Source organism: Pipistrellus kuhlii, unplaced genomic scaffold (assembly GCF_014108245.1).
Source record: "Pipistrellus kuhlii isolate mPipKuh1 unplaced genomic scaffold, mPipKuh1.p scaffold_m20_p_3, whole genome shotgun sequence".
Classification (NCBI taxonomy): Eukaryota; Metazoa; Chordata; class Mammalia; order Chiroptera; family Vespertilionidae; genus Pipistrellus; species Pipistrellus kuhlii.
Window position 1 is genome coordinate 60189388 of NW_023425529.1, and position 17882 is coordinate 60207269.

The 17882-nt window shown below is 38.6% G+C and overlaps 2 protein-coding genes and 1 non-coding gene across 11 annotated transcripts in view; 2 read left to right on the top strand and 1 right to left on the bottom strand.

Moving 5' to 3' along the window:
- The window catches only part of ZFC3H1 (zinc finger C3H1-type containing), a 63703-nt gene extending 59709 nt beyond the window's left edge, over positions 1 to 3994 (bottom strand). For 4 of the 9 annotated variants that reach the window (XR_004991463.2, XM_036458398.2, XM_036458397.2 and 1 more), the window contains exon 1: positions 2832 to 3993. Coding sequence is in view for 6 of the 9 variants with exons in the window: in XM_036458398.2 (XP_036314291.1) it covers positions 2832 to 3444 (613 nt within the window). In the remaining 3 variants the exon portion in view is untranslated. Of the gene's footprint in view, positions 1 to 2831 lie in introns of all 9 variants that reach the window. The other 5 variants (XR_006742871.1, XR_004991464.2, XM_036458400.2 and 2 more) reach the window with 3 other exon arrangements.
- A 273-nt stretch (positions 3995 to 4267) lies between these two features.
- Positions 4268 to 17237, top strand: THAP2 (THAP domain containing 2). Its single transcript, XM_036458402.2, has 3 exons — positions 4268 to 4472; positions 13225 to 13420; positions 14559 to 17237. The coding sequence occupies exons 1-3, from the start codon at positions 4402 to 4404 to the stop codon at positions 14946 to 14948; spliced, it is 657 nt and encodes a 218-aa protein (XP_036314295.1). The 5' UTR covers positions 4268 to 4401; the 3' UTR covers positions 14949 to 17237.
- Positions 5806 to 5934, top strand: LOC118731101. The gene has a single exon (XR_004991795.1). It is a non-coding gene; the product is annotated as a small nucleolar RNA SNORA11 (small nucleolar RNA).
- Positions 17238 to 17882: the final 645 nt, after the last annotated feature.

The window sequence follows — 17882 nt, forward strand, 5'->3', positions numbered from 1 at the left end:
CAGGAGGCAGCTGGTCGATGATTCTCTCTCATCGATGTCTCTAACTCTCTATCCCTCTCTCTTCCTCTCTGTAAAAATTCCATAAAATATATTAAAAAAAAAAATATATATATATATATAAAGAATGAAAATAAGTACTGGCTCTGGCTGGTGTGGCTTAGTTGGCTGGGCATCATCCCATGCACCAAGAGGTGCGGGGCTTCATTCCCAGTCAGGGCACATATATGCCTGGGTTTCCAGCTCCATCTCCAGTAGGGGGAGTTCAGGAAGCAACTGAATCATGTTTCTCTCACACTGATGTTTCTCTCCCACTTCTTTTTCTCCCTCTCTCCCTCTCTCCCTCTCTCTCTCTCTCTCTCATCAATTCTGAAATATTTTTTAAAAGACAGTAAGTACTGCAATAGGATTTGGTTTATTCTACTTCTTTTAAGCTACATCTAACATACCTTAATCATTACAAAGAAGTTAAAAAAAAAAATCTGTATTCATGCTGCTTCACTTCTGGATTATGGAAATGAGCCACAAAATTTTTCTTTCTGAATGCAAAAATTGTAAAATAGAAATGTCATTATTATAACCAACAATGAAAATATGAATTAAACTCAGTACAATCTTGGTCAACTAATACTTTCAACAATAAAGATAATTCTTTTAAAAAGAAAGAAATTTGAATAAATAAAATTTCACATTACAAATTTTGTTTGCTCATGTTATAAAAAAGTAGCTGGGAACTATGTTTTTCTTCACAAAGCCTTAAAAGAATATCACCTCTAGAATAGATTAATGATACTTCACGAGAAAAGCAATTAGCAGAGGGTCAAAACAAGCATCCTTTTCTTAAATGCAGTGTCTGTGAAAACAAAAACATCAAGACAGCTCATTTCTAGTAAGTTAATAGAGAAATCAGACTGGTTATCTTCCTGTACTTTTTACAACTTCATATGCCTGTTTATTAATAAAAACATATGAACTTAATTAATGAAGGTATAAGGCAGACGCCGAATTGATATTAAATGAGTGGACAGAAGGAAGGCAAAGGAAGGAGGTAGGGAAACCCACTCATCACCCCTTTTCTACAGAATAATTTAAGAATAAACTTTTGAGTTCCCATAACCCTTTCTATGCACCTCAATTTGAACTTTTTACATTAAATTAATTATTTAACTCTCTCCATCAAAAATTACACATTTCATTTTTTCTATTCTTAAAAAATACATACCAGCCGGGACCGGTTTGGCTCAATGGATAGGGTGTCGGCTTGGGGACTGGGGGGTCCCGGGTTCGATTCCGGTCAAGGGCATGTACCTTGGTTGTGGGCATATCCCCAGTGGGGGGTGTGCAAGAGGCAGCTGATCGATGACTCTCTCTCATCAATGTTTCTAGCTCTCTATATCTCTCTCCCTTCCTCTCTGTATAAAATCAATAAAATATATTTTTTTAAAAAAATACATACCAGTATGAGCATAAATACCTTTCTGTTTTTAGATTCAGAATTGACAATGAACAAATCAATCCTTGGTTAATAAATATCTCAGGCAGGGATTTTAACTTTTTTGAAAAACATCCTCTCTGGCTTTAAAAGTTAAATACCTACATGATTTTCTCTGAAATAATCCTGGAATGTTCCTAACTCAAATTTTGGTTGCCGAAATAAGTTTTTACAAGTCACTAGCACCAAAAGCTAGCTATTTACCTAAACCTACATTTCCTGTCCCCTTTGTATCTTGAAATCTAAAAAAGACCATATGGCTCTAGTATAAAAATAATGTTGAGTGCCTTCCAAACAAATGTCATTATATGTAAGTTTCATATATAATTATACTAACAAAATCATTATACCATTGAAATTGCAACCAATAGTAAAGGTGCCAAGTAAACTACTTTTATGTAATTATCATCGAATAAGCAAGACATAGTTCTACCAACCCATCACAAAATAGCAAAATTTCAGGTGACTCAGTATAAATATTGTGTAGACTCGGGAATGTTAAAGATAACGAAGAATAAGGTTAGAGGAAACAAAAATCAGGTATTTTGTCTCTCAACCGCTTCACATCTCCACCCTCCCATACATCCCTATGGCTGCCCATATGTTAAAATTAAAATACTGTTAAGTTTATACTTCCCTTTCTGACCCGATCTGTCAGCACTAGGAATTATAAAATGTCCAGAAAGTAAACGTAAGAAACAGATAAGTTAAAGAAATAAAGTTTTCCAAGTAGATACATGAATTTAAATCCTCTGAATTAGCATAGTTGGTGAAGATAATAGTATATGGTCTTTTCTCCCCACTTTAAAGGACACCAATATATAAGAACAAATCAAATAAGATAAAAACAAAATCACAAACAAAAACGGTAAAATTATGCGGAATAAAACTTCATAATTTATAATATCAAAGTGTAATACGATTTAAAACAAAACAAAACACTATTCCTCAAATTGTCTATATATTCTTCTCTCCCTCTAACAGTCTCACGTTAACCTCACGTATAAAGTTTCTGTACCAGCAAAGACAAGTGCTAATAAAACGTAGGCTTCTGAGGAACTGTTACAAATCTGATTTTAAGACTGTTAGATTCTACAATACTAGCTTGGCCCCACCAAACAATGACTCGGTAACGGTAAAAAAAGCAATATACCCAATAAAGCGATCTTTAAAAACACTATACAGCATGACACACGGGGATCACCCAAGAACAACTTACTTGAAGTAACAAACAAGCGGCTTCGACGGGTTCCGTGAAGTTACTCATCTCGCAGACCTAAGCAATGACGCTAGAGGGAAACTTTGGGGACACACCCAGGGCCGACCGCCACGTTAAGGATACAACTCTTCCGAGGTGGAGAGGGCTCCCGCCAGCTCTGGCCGCCGTTGAATCCGGATCCCGGCCCTCCGCCCAGCGGTGGTCTGCCCCCCGGCTTGCCACCTCGGTCACCCCCTCCACGACCCCGACTCCAGCGACTCCCGCCCCGGTAAGGCCGGCCTCGAAAGCGGAAACGGTCCAGGGCGAGGTGGCTCCGTTCCCAGAAGGACGGCCGGGGGCTGCCCTCGGACAGCGGGCCCGACGGCATCCGCACGGAGGGCTGGTGAGAGCGGAACGACTCTTTGGGTCGGTAGCTGCTGTGTCCCCTGAGGTGGCCTCGCTCCGCGTGCCGCGAGCGAGAGAAATTCCTCAGCTGCAGCTGCTGCTGCGAAGAGGACGATGACGACGAGGAGCCGCCGCCGCCGCCGCCGCCGCCACCGCCGGATCCGCCGCCCCGGGCCGGGTGAGGAGGCCTCCGCCGCGGATACGGTAACAGCCCGCAGCCGCTGCTGCTGCTGCTGCTCCGGCTCCGTATCTGGCTATTGTCGTCATCGCTGATCTCCCCGTCTTCCAGCTCCCCTTCTTCCTTGGGCGACAGGCCGCTGGAGGCTGGGGCCGGAGGATCTGCGGTCGCCATCCCGAGGGCAGCCAGCGCCTTCTACACCACCCGAGTCCTCCGTCCGGGGAACCGCCCGACGATTACCTTCCTCCTCGGCCCCTTCTTTCCTAACGGACCCGGTCGGCGCGGCCTTGCCCTTCTCGGACACCTAGCGGGCTGTGCTCCCCAACTTCTCCCGGCACCCCAGCGCTCTCTCGCCGGACCGTCGCAACCCAGTTCCCTACCCTAGCGCCCCCTTGCTCCTTCGCGAATAGAGCTCTTCCGCCTCGCGAGAAAGGGAGGTCGGAAAGTGGCTCGGCCCACGACGTCACTTCCTACGGAAGGCCGGAAACAAGGCCCTCAGTTCCCGCGAGAACGATTAAGAACCACGCGATGCTCGGTGGGACTTGTAGTTTTTCCTTTCCGGCTTTAGGGGGTTTGTCCTTCCAGCCTACAACTCACACCCACCTCGGACGGGATTGGGATTATCTGGGTGCGTGTTGGAAGGGGCGGGTCTGTTCTTCATCTCGGCCTCGAGAGTGTATCCTAGAAGTAGGGGGGGCGGGACGCGGATAGTATACCTCTTCCTCCCCTTCTCCCCCCCCCTCCCCTGCCCACCCAAGACATCTCCTAAAGAGAAGCAGTAGTAGTCCCTCTCCCTTTTGGGGGCCAGGGAGGGGGCCGGGTTGTGTCCGCCATGTTGGTGAAGGCAAAGGAAGGCGACTGGCGCTGCGGGACTGACGGCTCTGCGGGCTCGAGTCGGCCATATTCATAAAGAGGGAAGGCTGATTCCCTACCCCCCGACGCACACACACACACACACACACACACGCACGCACGCGCGCACACACACACACACACACACACACACACACACACCTGTGCCCACCCCGCCCCGAGCTCTGCGCGGGGGGCCTCCCCTGCCTCGCCGGCCCAGCGCAGCAGTCAGCGCCCCGGGACTGGCTCACGACGGCGCCGAATGAGGGGGAAAGGGAAATGCCGACCAATTGCGCCGCGGCGGGCTGCGCCACCACCTACAACAAGCACATTAACATCAGCTTCCACAGGTAACCGGGGCGGGGAGTGGGGGGAGAGAGGAAACGCGAGCTGTTAGACTGAACGTTTGCTTGTGCAGAAGGAACACGAGGATTCCGCTAATTCTGATAACTTCGCTACCTAGCGGGTAGCAGGGAGGCATTGTATTTTTTTCCCCCCTTTGTGTGTTTCTCAAATCTGTCCAATACTTCTCCCCTTGGGGGGAAGATGTACTTGCTTTATAAAAGCAATCCAAGTTTTGTATGGGGATGACTCCTTATAAAAGTGACAGCCGGATACCTTAATTTTCTACTCTTTTACTCCCACGTAGTAGACTGGTCTTGACATTAATGACTCCATAAGAAATCTTCCTGCTCAAGTTGGCAATCGCCTTCAAGTCTACTGTGTTCCCGTTAAAGTCAGGAAATTCTTCCTAGCTAAATTGACATGGGAAGCGTTTAGATTTCTCTAATAGTCCCGTACACTAACTCTGCAGAGAAATTGAGTCATCACTGATGATAATCATGGACTTAGGCAATATTAATGAAAGTGCAAAAGATAAGATTCCTGTTCTTACCAGGAGTAATAAAAAGAACCTAGGTTCTGCCTTCCTTTGCTGGAAGGAAGTTTTTTTTGTATGTGTTTTTTTTCGTGTATTTTTATTGATTTTAGAGAAGAAGGGAGTGTGAGAGAAAGAACCATCAATGATGAGAGAGAACATTGATAGACTAACTCCTGCACGCCCCTTACTATGGATCAGGCCTGCAACCCAGGCATGTGCCCTTGACTGGAATTGAACCCAGGATCCTTCAGTCCACAGGCTGAGGCTCTATCCACTGAGCCAAACCAGGTAGGGCCAATGAAAATTCTTCAGTCCTCTCAAATCAGAACTCTTGAAAGCACTTTGAACACTACATGAAATAGAGTAAATAAATGTTTACCTTCTCTGCAAGTGCCTGCCATGTGACTGAAGAAAAGGAGCACTAAAAAGCATTAAGTGTAAACAGTTCTGATTTTATATACCTCACAACTTAATACAATCATAGGATGTAGAAAATTATATCTTTGACCTTTTCCCTACCTCATGACATAATGTACCCCCTTATTAAAAGTTCCACTTTCGCCGAAACCGGTTTGGCTCAGTAGGTAGAGTGTTGGTCTGCGGACTGAGGGTCCTGGATTCGATTCCTATCAAGGGCATGTACATTGGTTGCAGGCACATCCCCGGTAGGGGGTGTGCAGGAGGCAGCTGGTCGATATTTCTCTCTCATCGACGTTTCTAGCTCTCTATCCCTCTCTCCTCCTCTCTGTAAAAAAAAATCAATAAAATATATTTAAAAAACAAAAAAAAAAGTTCCACTTTAATGGATGTGGAGAGAGTAGAGCGCCTGAAGAATGGCTCCCTTGTAAGAAACACATCCAACAGCAACTTGGGCTTACTTCTCACAGGTGGCAAGATACCAGGACCGTCCTGTGATATTACGCCCTACATATATAACAAATAAGTAAATAAATAAATAAAAAGTTCCACTTTAAAAAAATATTTGTGATGTTTCTGTTTTCAACTACTTCATCAAATGTAGTGTTTTGTCCATCTATCAAATGTGTACCAAGTTCTTATTTGCCTGACATCATGCTAGAGATCCAGGAAGTTTTTATATTCTTGAAGTTTAGAATATAATAAAAAAAATAAAAAAAAAAAGACAAATATAATTGCAGAAAAGACATTCAGGGAGAATTAACTTAGCCTAGTAAAGTCAAAGAACACTTCTCAAAGGATGTGAAATTTCAAATGAGACCAAATGGTAACATAGTCTTGTATGCCCCTTTAAGGATTTTTCTATTTTATCCATTAGTACTTGAGAAGCCATGGAAGGCTTTTTAAAAATGGCATGGTTAAATGTGCATATTAAAAAGTCCTTTAGCTGAAATGTGGAGAATAGTGTTATTGAAAGTGCTGGTTGAGTATCACCCAGAGAGAAATTCAATGAGAAAGAAGCTTGTTTAAAGAATGTTTACTTACCCACTGTTTCTTTCACAAGGAAATCCACACTACAGTGTCAACTGAACTACACAATGTATTTCTTTGCTGTCACAACCAACACTAGAATAGGAGAGGTGAGAGTTGATAAGAGAAAAAACAGGAGCCTGCCTTAAAACAAGGGGGAGTCCACCCAGAGGCCTAGAGTAGTACTCACAGTAAGGATGGAAAGAAGTGGACAGATTTGAGAAATATTTGAGGAGAAACTACTGTATTTGATTTGGAAGATGAGAGATAGGAAGGAGTCTAGGACCAATAATATTGAATGTTTAAGAGATACATAGTGTACAGTAGCATGCATACTTCCTTTCCATGTTTGATTATTTGCTTCTTAAAAATTAACATTTTCATGTGTAACCCAAAAATGTAGGTCATAAAATAACAATAAAAATACATTTCGCCGAAACCTGTTTGGTTCAATGGATAGAGTGTCAGCCTGCGGACTGAATGGTCCCAGGTTCAATTCCGGTCAAGGACATGTACCTTGGTTGCCGGCGCATCCCCAGGGGGATGTGCAGGAGCCAGTTGATCGATGTTTCTCTCTTATCGGTGTTTCTAACTCTCTATCCCTTTCCCTTCCTTTCTGTAAAAAAAAAATCAATAAAATATATTTATTTTTAAAATAATAAAAATACATTTCTATTTTATAAACACACACTATGAACTAACTCCTAAGACATTGATAGATTTCTTTTATTCCCATATACAACTTATGTTGCCTGAACTTAACTATCTTCATTTTTTCTTATCTCTGCCAACTCAGGACTAAGTCTCACAAGTAATTTTCTGAAATTGCATAAGCTGTCACTACTGTATTCCTTTGTCATGGCATCTGATCATTTCCTCCTTGAAATACTCTCTACTCTTGAATTATTTGACACTAATTTTGTGCTTTTCAATTACTTCTGTAGTCTATCTTCCCTGCCAGCCCCTCTCTTTGTTAAAAAAAAAAAAATGTCAACTGTTGCTGTGGTCTGTTAATATTTACTTGGTGATGCTTCCCAAATTATCTCCAGTCCAAATCCCATTGAGTTCTAGACCTATATATAGTCCAAGTGTCTCAGTATTCCCCTGGCCTCTCCAGTTCTTCAGATTTATATCAAAACTGTATTAAAGAATTTGCCCTTTCCTCAAACCTATTCCATTTCCCACATGCCTTTTCTCAGTAAATGAAAACATCATTTACTACACAGAAATCGGAAGGCCATCCTTTCTTAACTTCCTACCATTCCCTTTTGACTCGATTACAGCAGCCTCTTAACTGGTTCACTGCTTCCATTCATGTACTCCTAACTTCTGTAATCAGTGATGTGTTCCTAAATGTTTAACAACAGAATCTCCAAGGAAGGGGGAAAGCCCTGATTCATGGTATTTGCCCTAATTCTATAATATAAATGCTCCCTACATTATCTGGTTTCAAACTACCAACCTGACATCACTAATCATAATGTTGGGAAGAGATGTGCAGTACCACACTACTCTATATAGCATTTATACCATATAGATATAACAGACATACATAGTTTTAATTTAAGAATAAGATAATGCCCCCAGCTCTGTATGGCTCAATCAATTGAGCACCATCCCATGCACTGGGAGGTCCACCGATTCAATTCCTGATCAATTCCCTGTCGGAGCACGTGCCTCCATTCCCAGTACGAGCCATGCAGGAGGTAGCCAATTGATGGTTCTCATTGATGTTTCTCCCTCCCTCTCCTGAAATCAGTAAAAAAAAAAAAAAAAAAAAAAAAAAAAAAGCCACACATTTTTTTTAATCAGCTCTAAATTGTGACTTATAGTAGCTTGCCGATGCCATTTTGGATAAAGTTCAAAATTACTCTTTAACTTAGAAAGTTCTCTGGCATCATTTCATGTAATAACACTCTACTAATCCCACCCTAATTCCTCTAGCTAATTCCCACTATCCTAAAGCCTCCTGATAGATTAGCTCTTCCAGTTTTATGGTTCCATTCAACCTTGTACTTAACCTTTTTTAGAACACCCAAGACACTTGTACCGTATTTTTCGGACCATAAGACGCACTTTTTTTCCCCCAGAAGTGGGGGGAAAAAGTCCCTGCGTCTTATGGTCCAAATATAGCCTACACATATACTTTAAAAAAAAAGTTTTTTTACTTGCCCGGCTCTGTGTGGTCTCTGTGTGCTTGCCCGGCTCTAAAATGGTTCTAAATGCTGCTGTTTACTTTACAGGGTTGATTACATGTGTTTATGACTGTGATGTTGGGTTTTAATGCACATAAAATATTTTAGGACACTATTTGTTTCAGAATCTTTTTTTCTTCATTTCCCTTCTCTAAAAACTGGTGCGTCTTATGGTCCGGAGCGTCTTATGGTCCGAAAAATACAGTAATTACTTTTATAATAACAAATAACATTTATCTAGTATTTATCATAAACTGTCTCATTTAATCCCTAGAATAGGGGTGTCGAACTCAATCAGAGAAGGGGCCAAAATCTAAAATCCAGCCTAAATCGCGGGCCGAATGGTTTACTGAACAGTCATAAACTGTCATTGTGATGGAAACGCAACGGAGTGCAGTGATGACAGCGCGGTGCGGGCCACATTGCAAGGCCTGGCGGGACGGATTTGGCCCGCGGGCCTTGTGTTTGACACATGTGCCCTAGAACCACACTAGATATCATTAAAATGATACCTTATAGACAATAAAACTAAAGACTAAAAAGGTTGCATAACTTGCCTAAAGTTACCTAGTTGTTATGTAAAGTAACCAGGATTGACACCCTGATTTGACTTGAGAGACAACAGTTCTCAGGCATTCTTTTCTATTGCACCAAGCTGTTCAATTCTCTATCCTCCCCATTAACAGTATGACCTTAATAGAAGGTAGATACCATAAAAGTAGGTCAGTTTTATTTACCACTTGGCACAGTTCCTAGGGCATTTCTTGGAATATAAGGGAATTCAGCCATTTATTAAAGACCCAAGTCAGCCGAAACTGGTTTGGCTCAATGGATAGAGCGTCGGCTTGGGGACTGAAAGGTCCCGGGTTCGATTTCGGTCAAGGGCATGTACCTTGGTTGCGGGCATATCCCCAGTAGGGGTTGTGCAAGAGGCAGCTGATCGATGACTCTCTCTCATCGATGTTTCTAACTCTCTATCTCTCTCCCTTCCTCTCTGTACAAAATCAATAAAATATATATTAAAAAACAAACAACAAAAAAACATGCAACTTAGGAAAAAAAAAAAAAAAAGACCCAAGTCAAATAGCATTGCTTAAAATACTGAGTGATTTTTTTCCCAAACATCTAATGTTTCTGAAAGCTTAGTTTTATTATGGTGTAGACAAACATATATCCATCTGTTACCACTGTGTTATTTTTAAAATACTTACAGGATGATTTATTATTTAAATTCAACTATGGGCTATATCTACCCTCTTTGAACATACTAAGAAAAATCTAACACATGCAAAATATGATTATGGAAAAATCAAATATAAAATTGTTGATTAGCCCAGCCAGCATGGCTCAGTGGTTGAGTGTTGACTTATGAAACAGGAGGTCACGATTCGATTCCCAGTCAGGGCACATGCCCAGGTTGCAGGCTCAGCCCCAGTGGGAGGTGTGCAGGAAGTAATGATTCTCATCATCTTTCCCTCTCCCTTCCTCTCTGAAATCAATAAATTTGTTGGTTATTATTCTATTTAAACACATAACTAAAGATTATTTAGTAATGTTAAGCTAGCTCCATTAGTTCATTGATTCACTCAGAAAAGCTCACTGAGTGCTTAACATGATAAACTAGTGAAAAACAGTTCTAACCAGGAAAAACGTGATAGAGTGGTGGAGATAGAAAATCAAGCAATTAGAATACAGTAGTATTAATTTTTTATCATATACAATAGAAACATCTAACCTTGTCTTCTGATCATGAAAACTTCTTTAGGAAGATGATATTCCTTAATGGAGCCTTAAAAGATGGAAATAAAATTTGGTTAAGGTTCTGTTGGAGGTATTGATTATATAATTAGGGAGCTCATTTTTAAAAAGCTAAAAAGGGGTTAAAGACAGCCTTCATATTTCTGAATAGTCTTGTACAAATGATAACCCAATGATAGTACTTATTTTATATGTTCTGAATCTTTATTGAGGCCCCCAACAAGAAGAAGTTCATAAGTTTAGTGTTTATAAACTAAAGCTTGATTTTTAAGCTCAGGGCACAGGAAATATTTCCAAACCATTAAATATTGGAACGGAGATCTTTGAAGTGAGAATACATTTTACTAAAAGGTGAGGGGTATGCAGAGTAAATAAATTAATTGGGAGTTTCTAATGAAATAGGAAAAAACTTACATTTATGAAAATGTGAACTGTAGAGTGACAAATAAATGCTAATATCTTCAGATCAGAGTATGTTCGGAGTTGAGGGGACAGGAGACTGGAAAGTATTTATCAGTAAATTTGGGCTTTCATCTCTTTGTGTCCTCAATGCTGGTCATTTAAGCAAACAGGATGTCTGATAATAGCCAAAGCTGTTACCTAGTGAAGCGACGGTTAGGGAGCCACATGATCGTCTAACATGAATGATTCTTTTTAAACACTACGCAGTTCATTAGGTAATCAAACTAAAGAAGAGTTGAACTCGAAGTTGTTACATGTGAATGTTGATGGTTATGTTTCCAAATCAGTCAACACAGCTAACACTAATTTTGACAGTCCCTTATATTTTTCTCTTCCTTAACTGGGTACACATTAGTATATTTGAAATAAATATGACAAGAAAAACATTCCTGCTGGGCTTGTCAGCAGCATTTTACTTTTTGTAATTATTATGATTTCTACTGTACTACATAGCATTCATTTTTTAAAAACTGTATGCTGTTTACATGGAAGTTATACAGTGAGTTATTAATTTACATATTCTGTCTCATTTTAACTAAGCAGATATTTGTTGAGTCCTCACTCAAGGCAACTGTACTAAGTGTTAAAGAGATAAGCCCTAGCCCTGCTTGCTTAGTGATGAGAGCACCCGCCCAGGCCCTGAGCACCAAAAGGTCTCCAGTTGGATTCCCAGTCCAAGCGCACATACCTGGATTGCAGGTTTGATTCTTTGCCCAGGTCAGAGCGCATTCTGAAGACCAATTAATGTGTCTCACATTGATGTTTCTTTCTCTCTCTCCCCCATTCTCTTTCCTCCCTCCCTTCCATCCTCTCTCACTGGGTCCAGCTGATGTGGCTCAGTGGTTGAGCAGCAATCCATAAATCCCAGATCAGGGTTTGAATCCTGTTCAGGGCACATACCCAGGTGTGGGCTCTATTCCCAGAAGGGGGTGCGTGCAGGAAGCAGGCAATCAATTCTCATCATGGATGTTTCAAACTCTCTCTCCCTTTCCCTGTTTCTAAAGTCCATAAAAACATTTTAAAAATGAATGGAAAAAATTTCCTTGGGTGAGGGTTAACAAAACAAAAAGATAGAGATAAAAAAAGATACAGTGATTCCTGTCCTCAGGAAATTTATAGTCTACTTTTATTTCAAACAAAACAGTGTCAGAATGAAGGAACACAGAGGAATACCAGAATCTATTTAGGCTTTCCTTGATAAAATTTAATCTATAGATAATTTGATTTATCTTTTTTTAAATATAGTTTTATTGATTTCAGAGAGAGAGGGATAGAAACATCAGTGATGAGAATCATTCATCAGCTGTTTCCTGCACATCCCCTACTGGGGATCGAGCCTACAACCCAAGCATTAATTTCATTTATCTTGACCATGTACTAGTATATCAGCAGCAGATCTGTACAATGTAAAGTTCTCCTCTTTCTACAGCTCTACATAAGCTTGATCTAGTTTAGGGTTTTTTGTTGTTGTTTGTTTATTTGCTTTTTACAGAGAGAGGAAAAGGAGGGGGGGGGGGGCTTGATTTGTTGTTCCACTTATTTCTGCATTCATTGGTTGATTCTTGTGCCCTGACTGGAAATGGATCCAGTAACCTAGGTGTATTAGGACGATGTTCTAACCAATGGAGAGCTACTGTAGTCTTGTTTCTTTTTACTGCCCAAGTTAAGGACTGGAGTAGGATGAAAGATTTCTTTTTAAAACCCTGAAAAATAAAACCATTCAAGTCAGCTTTTATTAATTTTTTACAACTTATAAAAATTAGCATGAATTGGTTTCTGTGACAGTGTCTGGATATTGGAAATATAACATTTTTTTGTGTAAATTAAAGACACTTTAAAATGTTTTTTACTGGTTTTAGGGAGAGGGATATAGAGATGGAAACATCAATGAGAGAGAAACATTGATCAGTTGCCTCCTGCTCACCCCCTACTGAAGATTGAGCCCTCAACGTAGGCATGTGCCCTGATCAGGAATCAAACCGGGGACCTCTTAGTTCATGGGTTAACACTCAACCTCTGAGCCACAGCAGCCAAGCCGAAGACATCACCACTTAAAATTTGTTTTAGCCAAAACCGGTTTGGCTCAGTGGATAGAGCGTCAGCCTGTGGACTGAAAGGTTCCAGGTCCGATTCTGGTCAAGGGCATGTACCTTGGTTGCGGGCACATCCCCAGTAGGAGGCAGCTGATCGATGTTTCTCTCTCATCAATGTTTCTAACTCTCTATTCCTCTCCCTTTCTCTCTGTAAAAAAAATCAATAAAAATACATTTTTTTAAAAAAATGTTTTAACCATTTAGGTGCAACGAGAACTGTGATAGTTGGAATTTGAGTTGCCTTTTCTTTTTTTTTTCTTTTTTTAAGGTTTCCTTTGGATCCTAAAAGAAGAAAAGAATGGGTTCGCCTGGTTAGGCGCAAAAATTTTGTGCCAGGAAAACACACTTTTCTTTGTTCAAAGCACTTTGAAGCCTCCTGTTTTGACCTAACAGGACAAACTCGACGACTTAAAATGGATGCTGTTCCAACCATTTTTGATTTTTGTACCCATATAAAATCTATGGTAGGTAATGACATATTTAAGCTAGATATAATATAGGCCTGATGGAAGTAGCATTAAGAATGCTAAAGAGGCCCTGACCGGTTTGGTTCGGTGGATAGAGCATCGGTCTGCAGACTGAAGGGTGCCGGGTTCTATTCTAATCAGGGGCATGTGCCTTGGTTGCGGGCACATCCTTAGTGGGGTGTGTGCAGGAGGCAGCTGATCAATGATTCTCTCTCATCGATGTTTCTAACTCTCTATCCCTCTCTCTTCCTCTCTAAAAAATCAATAAAATATATATATTTTTTAAATGCTAAAGAGGCGGGTGGGGAAAAGGGGACCTAATATATGGTGAAAGGAGAAGATTTGACTTTGGGTGGTGGGTACGTGGTGCAATATACAGATCTTGTAACATAGAATCCCACATCTGAAACCTATATGATCATGTTAACCAATAGATTTGATAATAATTTTTAAAAAGAATGCTAGAGGAGATGATTCATGATAGAGATATATAGTATGTAGGATTAATAGGACTTTATGACCAACTGAATGAAAGTAATAAAAGAAAAAAGGTTCCTCAGGTTTCTGATTTGGGCAAAAATTTCTGCCCACATTTTAAATCCTTGAATGGGAGCTATAACTAAACAGTAAGTACTAAATCTATTCAGGGGCTTGATACTTGGGAATATGTTTTTATTAAGTAGGATCCAAGGTCTGAAATATTAATTGAACAAATAATATTTACCTACAAATAATATTAATTGAACAAATAATATTAATTGAACAAATAATATTTACCCAGGATTTAGATATTTACATCACATAAATATTTAAATATATTATATTGGCCTTAGACAATTACAAAAGATATTTATAGTCTCCATAAAATCATAATAATTTGTAAAGACCTTGGAAGTCCATTGTCTGTTTCCAAACCAATGTTAGTATCTCTCTGGAGAGGGAAAACAAGAAGAAATAGGTGACTCAAGTTAATTCAACCACTTGAAGAACTATGATTACATGAGATGGGTTGGTGATGTTTGCTATCTTTTAAAGTCAGTTTTTAAAAGGGAAATTTAAATACTCTTTAAATTGGACAAAATTTATTTGTGATAGTGCATAACTTATGTACAACCCTCTAATTTATTTGGTGCAGAAACTCAAGTCACGGAATCTTCTGAAGAAAAGTAACAGTTGTACTCCAACTGGACCATCTAATTTAAAATCAAACATTAATAGTCAACAAGTGCTACTTGAACACAGTTATGCCTTTAGGAATCCTATGGAGGCAAAAAAGAGGATAATTAAACTGGAAAAAGAAATAGCAAGTTTAAGAAGGAAAATGAAAACTTGCCTACAAAAAGAACGCAGAGCAACTCAAAGATGGATCAAAACCACTTGCTTGGTGAAGAATCTAGAAGCAAATAACATATTACCTAAAGGCACATCCGAACACATTTTACCAACTGCCTTACGCAGTCTTCCTTTGGAGGATTTCAAGATTCTTAAACAAGACCAACAAGATAAAACATTACCAATTCTCTGAATATAAACCTGATCAAGAGTGCTTTTATTTAAGATTAGCCTGCACACAAAAAGAAAAAAGGAAGATTAGCTTGCATCGGTCTTGATGCCCATAATTTATTCTATTCAAAGGTAAAGATATTTAAGGAAATAATGCCAAAATTGGGTATGTAATAAAGTTTTACTTGAAGTAACATTCTTACTGTATAACTTATGAAGAGTTGATTACAAAAATAGAAAACTTTATGAAACCTATTTGAAAAAGCATGGAAGTGCCTTACATGAGAATTACATACATTAAAAATTTGCTAGTAAGTTTTGCAAGATGTGTTTTTGCTTTTTTAAACAACTTTTCAAGAACACTCTATAACACTTATGTGTTCAATTTATACTAGAAAAAATGTTTTTGTGTACCAAAGTTGAGACATTACATTCTAAGTAAGGTAAGTAGGAGTTAACCAATATTAAATATGACTTTAAAACTGCTGGGGTTTGTATTAATTAAATTATTACTGACACTGTGATTTGGAAACTTTACAGAAAAAAAGCCTGAGTTGCAGGGCAAGTTCTCTTATTTAAACTTTCTATATCTTTTTAATAGTATAAGTGAGCTAATCAAAATCTCCCTCATAAGAATATTATCTTTTAAAATGGATTGTAAAACATTTTGAAAATATTTTTAAATATGAAGTACCCTTGAGTCATCCAAGCTAGTAAGGACTCCAGTACCTCAGACTAGTACCATAAAAACTGGTAGCTGGTTATATTAACTTTCTAAGAAAATATGTTGTGAAATAATGCAGAGATCAGGATCTAACTTTTACCTATAATAAAAAGATAACTGTATACTACTCTTTTACTTAAAAATTTTTTAATTTCAAAATTGATGCATTAATAAGCAAATATGCTACCAGTTCCCTGTTAGAAATCTCCCTCTGCCTTCATGTATGTTGATACCAAAACTTTTAAGCTTTCCCTCCCCCCATAAATCTACAATCATAAAACAGTACTTATTATATCTCTACAGCTTATAACTTAAAATGGAATCAGTTTTTCTTACACATCAGCTTGCTTTTTATCTCCTTTCTTAGTAAGAGTAGAAGAGAACAACCATTCTGCAAAAGGGAAATAAAATGTACTTCCCTACAAAAACACATGTCTGTGAATAAAGCTATGCAAGTGCTAATTATTTTACAAAATAGAATGTCAGAACTATTCTTATAGTCGCCACTTGAACAATTAAAGAGTTTGCCTTACTTCACCAAATAAATGTTTATGAAGAACACGTTCCTTCTAATAGTTTTGATCAAATCCAGCAAAAATTATTAATGTATCATGAAGTTATTTAATCCTGATTCAAGCTTTCTGACACCACCATATGAAAGTAACATACACCTAATCATAAGTTACTATAAAACTTTCCTATAAAGTAAATGCTACTTGATTTAAAAAAAAAAACAAAAAAAAACACAAATACTTTTCCCCCCAGCTGTTTAAATTGCTGGGTGGTGGTTCTTTTATTTTATTGATGTGTGTGCGAGAGAGAGAGCCGTTGATTTGTTGTTCCACTTATTTATGCATTCATTGGTTGATTATTGTATGTACCCTGACCAGGGATTGAACCAACTGAGCTACCCAGCCAGGGCTTACACTGCTGTTTTGCTTGGATCCTAGCAAAAGTCTTTTCATACTATTGGCACCCTCTTTTAATAAGGAATGCCTCCCAAGTAACTAGATTTCACAAAGGCAAGGATAGGAAAGTCTCTTTTAATTGTAAGGCACTTACAACAAATATTTATGAAAATCCTTTTGTGTATACAGGGTGGGGCAAAAGTAGGTTCACAGTTGTGAGTACATGAAGCAGAATTTGTTCTTATTTATTAATTATTATATTATTTTCCATATGAACAACTGTAAACCTACTTTTGCTTCACTCTATATTATAAACCTTGTTCATCATTTTATCTTAAATATTAGATTTAGCTCCATGTTCTTTTTTCTAATATGGTTTCAAATTATCTTTTTACCAATACCTAGTCATAATCATCAGCAAACACTTATTGACCATATCTACTTTATACCCCAAAATAAGTTAGATAAATAATCATTTAAACATAAACTATGCTTTCCAAATACAGATTCTCATGTAGTTCACTACCCCTCCCCAATACAAAACACTAATGTAGGCTGATTCCCATTTACAATATCATCTTGCTATCTTAATATAACATTTTAAAAATCACAAAAATAGAACATTATTAAATACAACAAGCTTTCAGCAATTTCCATTCATTATTATTTGAGACAACTACCACTGAGTAATTTTAAAGTGAAAAAATTTTTTGTTTTCCCTATGTAATTTTCATGTCACTGTCCTCCTGATAACATGTTCCAAACACTGTGCATCAGATTCTTTCATTAACATCTGTCTACCTTAAAAATAGCCTTATTCATAAAATAAAATCTAAAAAGATACTTAAAATCCTATTTTTAGTTTATTGATAAACTTCTTATCATTTTGTCCATATATAAAACTAATCAGAATTATAATAACTCTTTTTCCTCTGCTTCATTCATTCTCTGAATGAAGCAGAGGAAAAAGAGTTATAATATCCTCTGTTCATTCATTTAAGAGTTATTAAATATCCTCTGTTCATTCATTCTATGTCTACTTAGGCATAACCTTTAGAAAAAAACCAGCCAAGCCTTGCAGGTATGGCTCAGAAATTGAACCTCAGTCTATGAACTAGGAAATCAAGGTTCGATTTCTGGTCAGGGCACATGGCTGAGCTGTGGTTTTGATCCCCACTGTGGGGCGGGCAGGAGGCATCTGATCAATTATTCTCTCTCATCATTGATGTTTCTACCTCTCCCTCTCATTCCCTCTCTGAAATAAATAAAAATATGTTTAAAAAAAACAAAACAAAAAAAAACAGAACCAGCCAAATGCTATAGT

Bases quoted from the DNA above. Each gene is read 5' to 3' on its own strand.
- THAP2 (XM_036458402.2), top strand. From the start codon at position 4,402: ATGCCGACCAATTGCGCCGCGGCGGGCTGCGCCACCACCTACAACAAG. The intron at 4,473-13,224 runs GTAACCGGGGCG...TCTTTTTTTAAG, and splicing joins ATTAACATCAGCTTCCACAG to GTTTCCTTTGGATCCTAAAA. The intron at 13,421-14,558 runs GTAGGTAATGAC...TATTTGGTGCAG, and splicing joins GTACCCATATAAAATCTATG to AAACTCAAGTCACGGAATCT.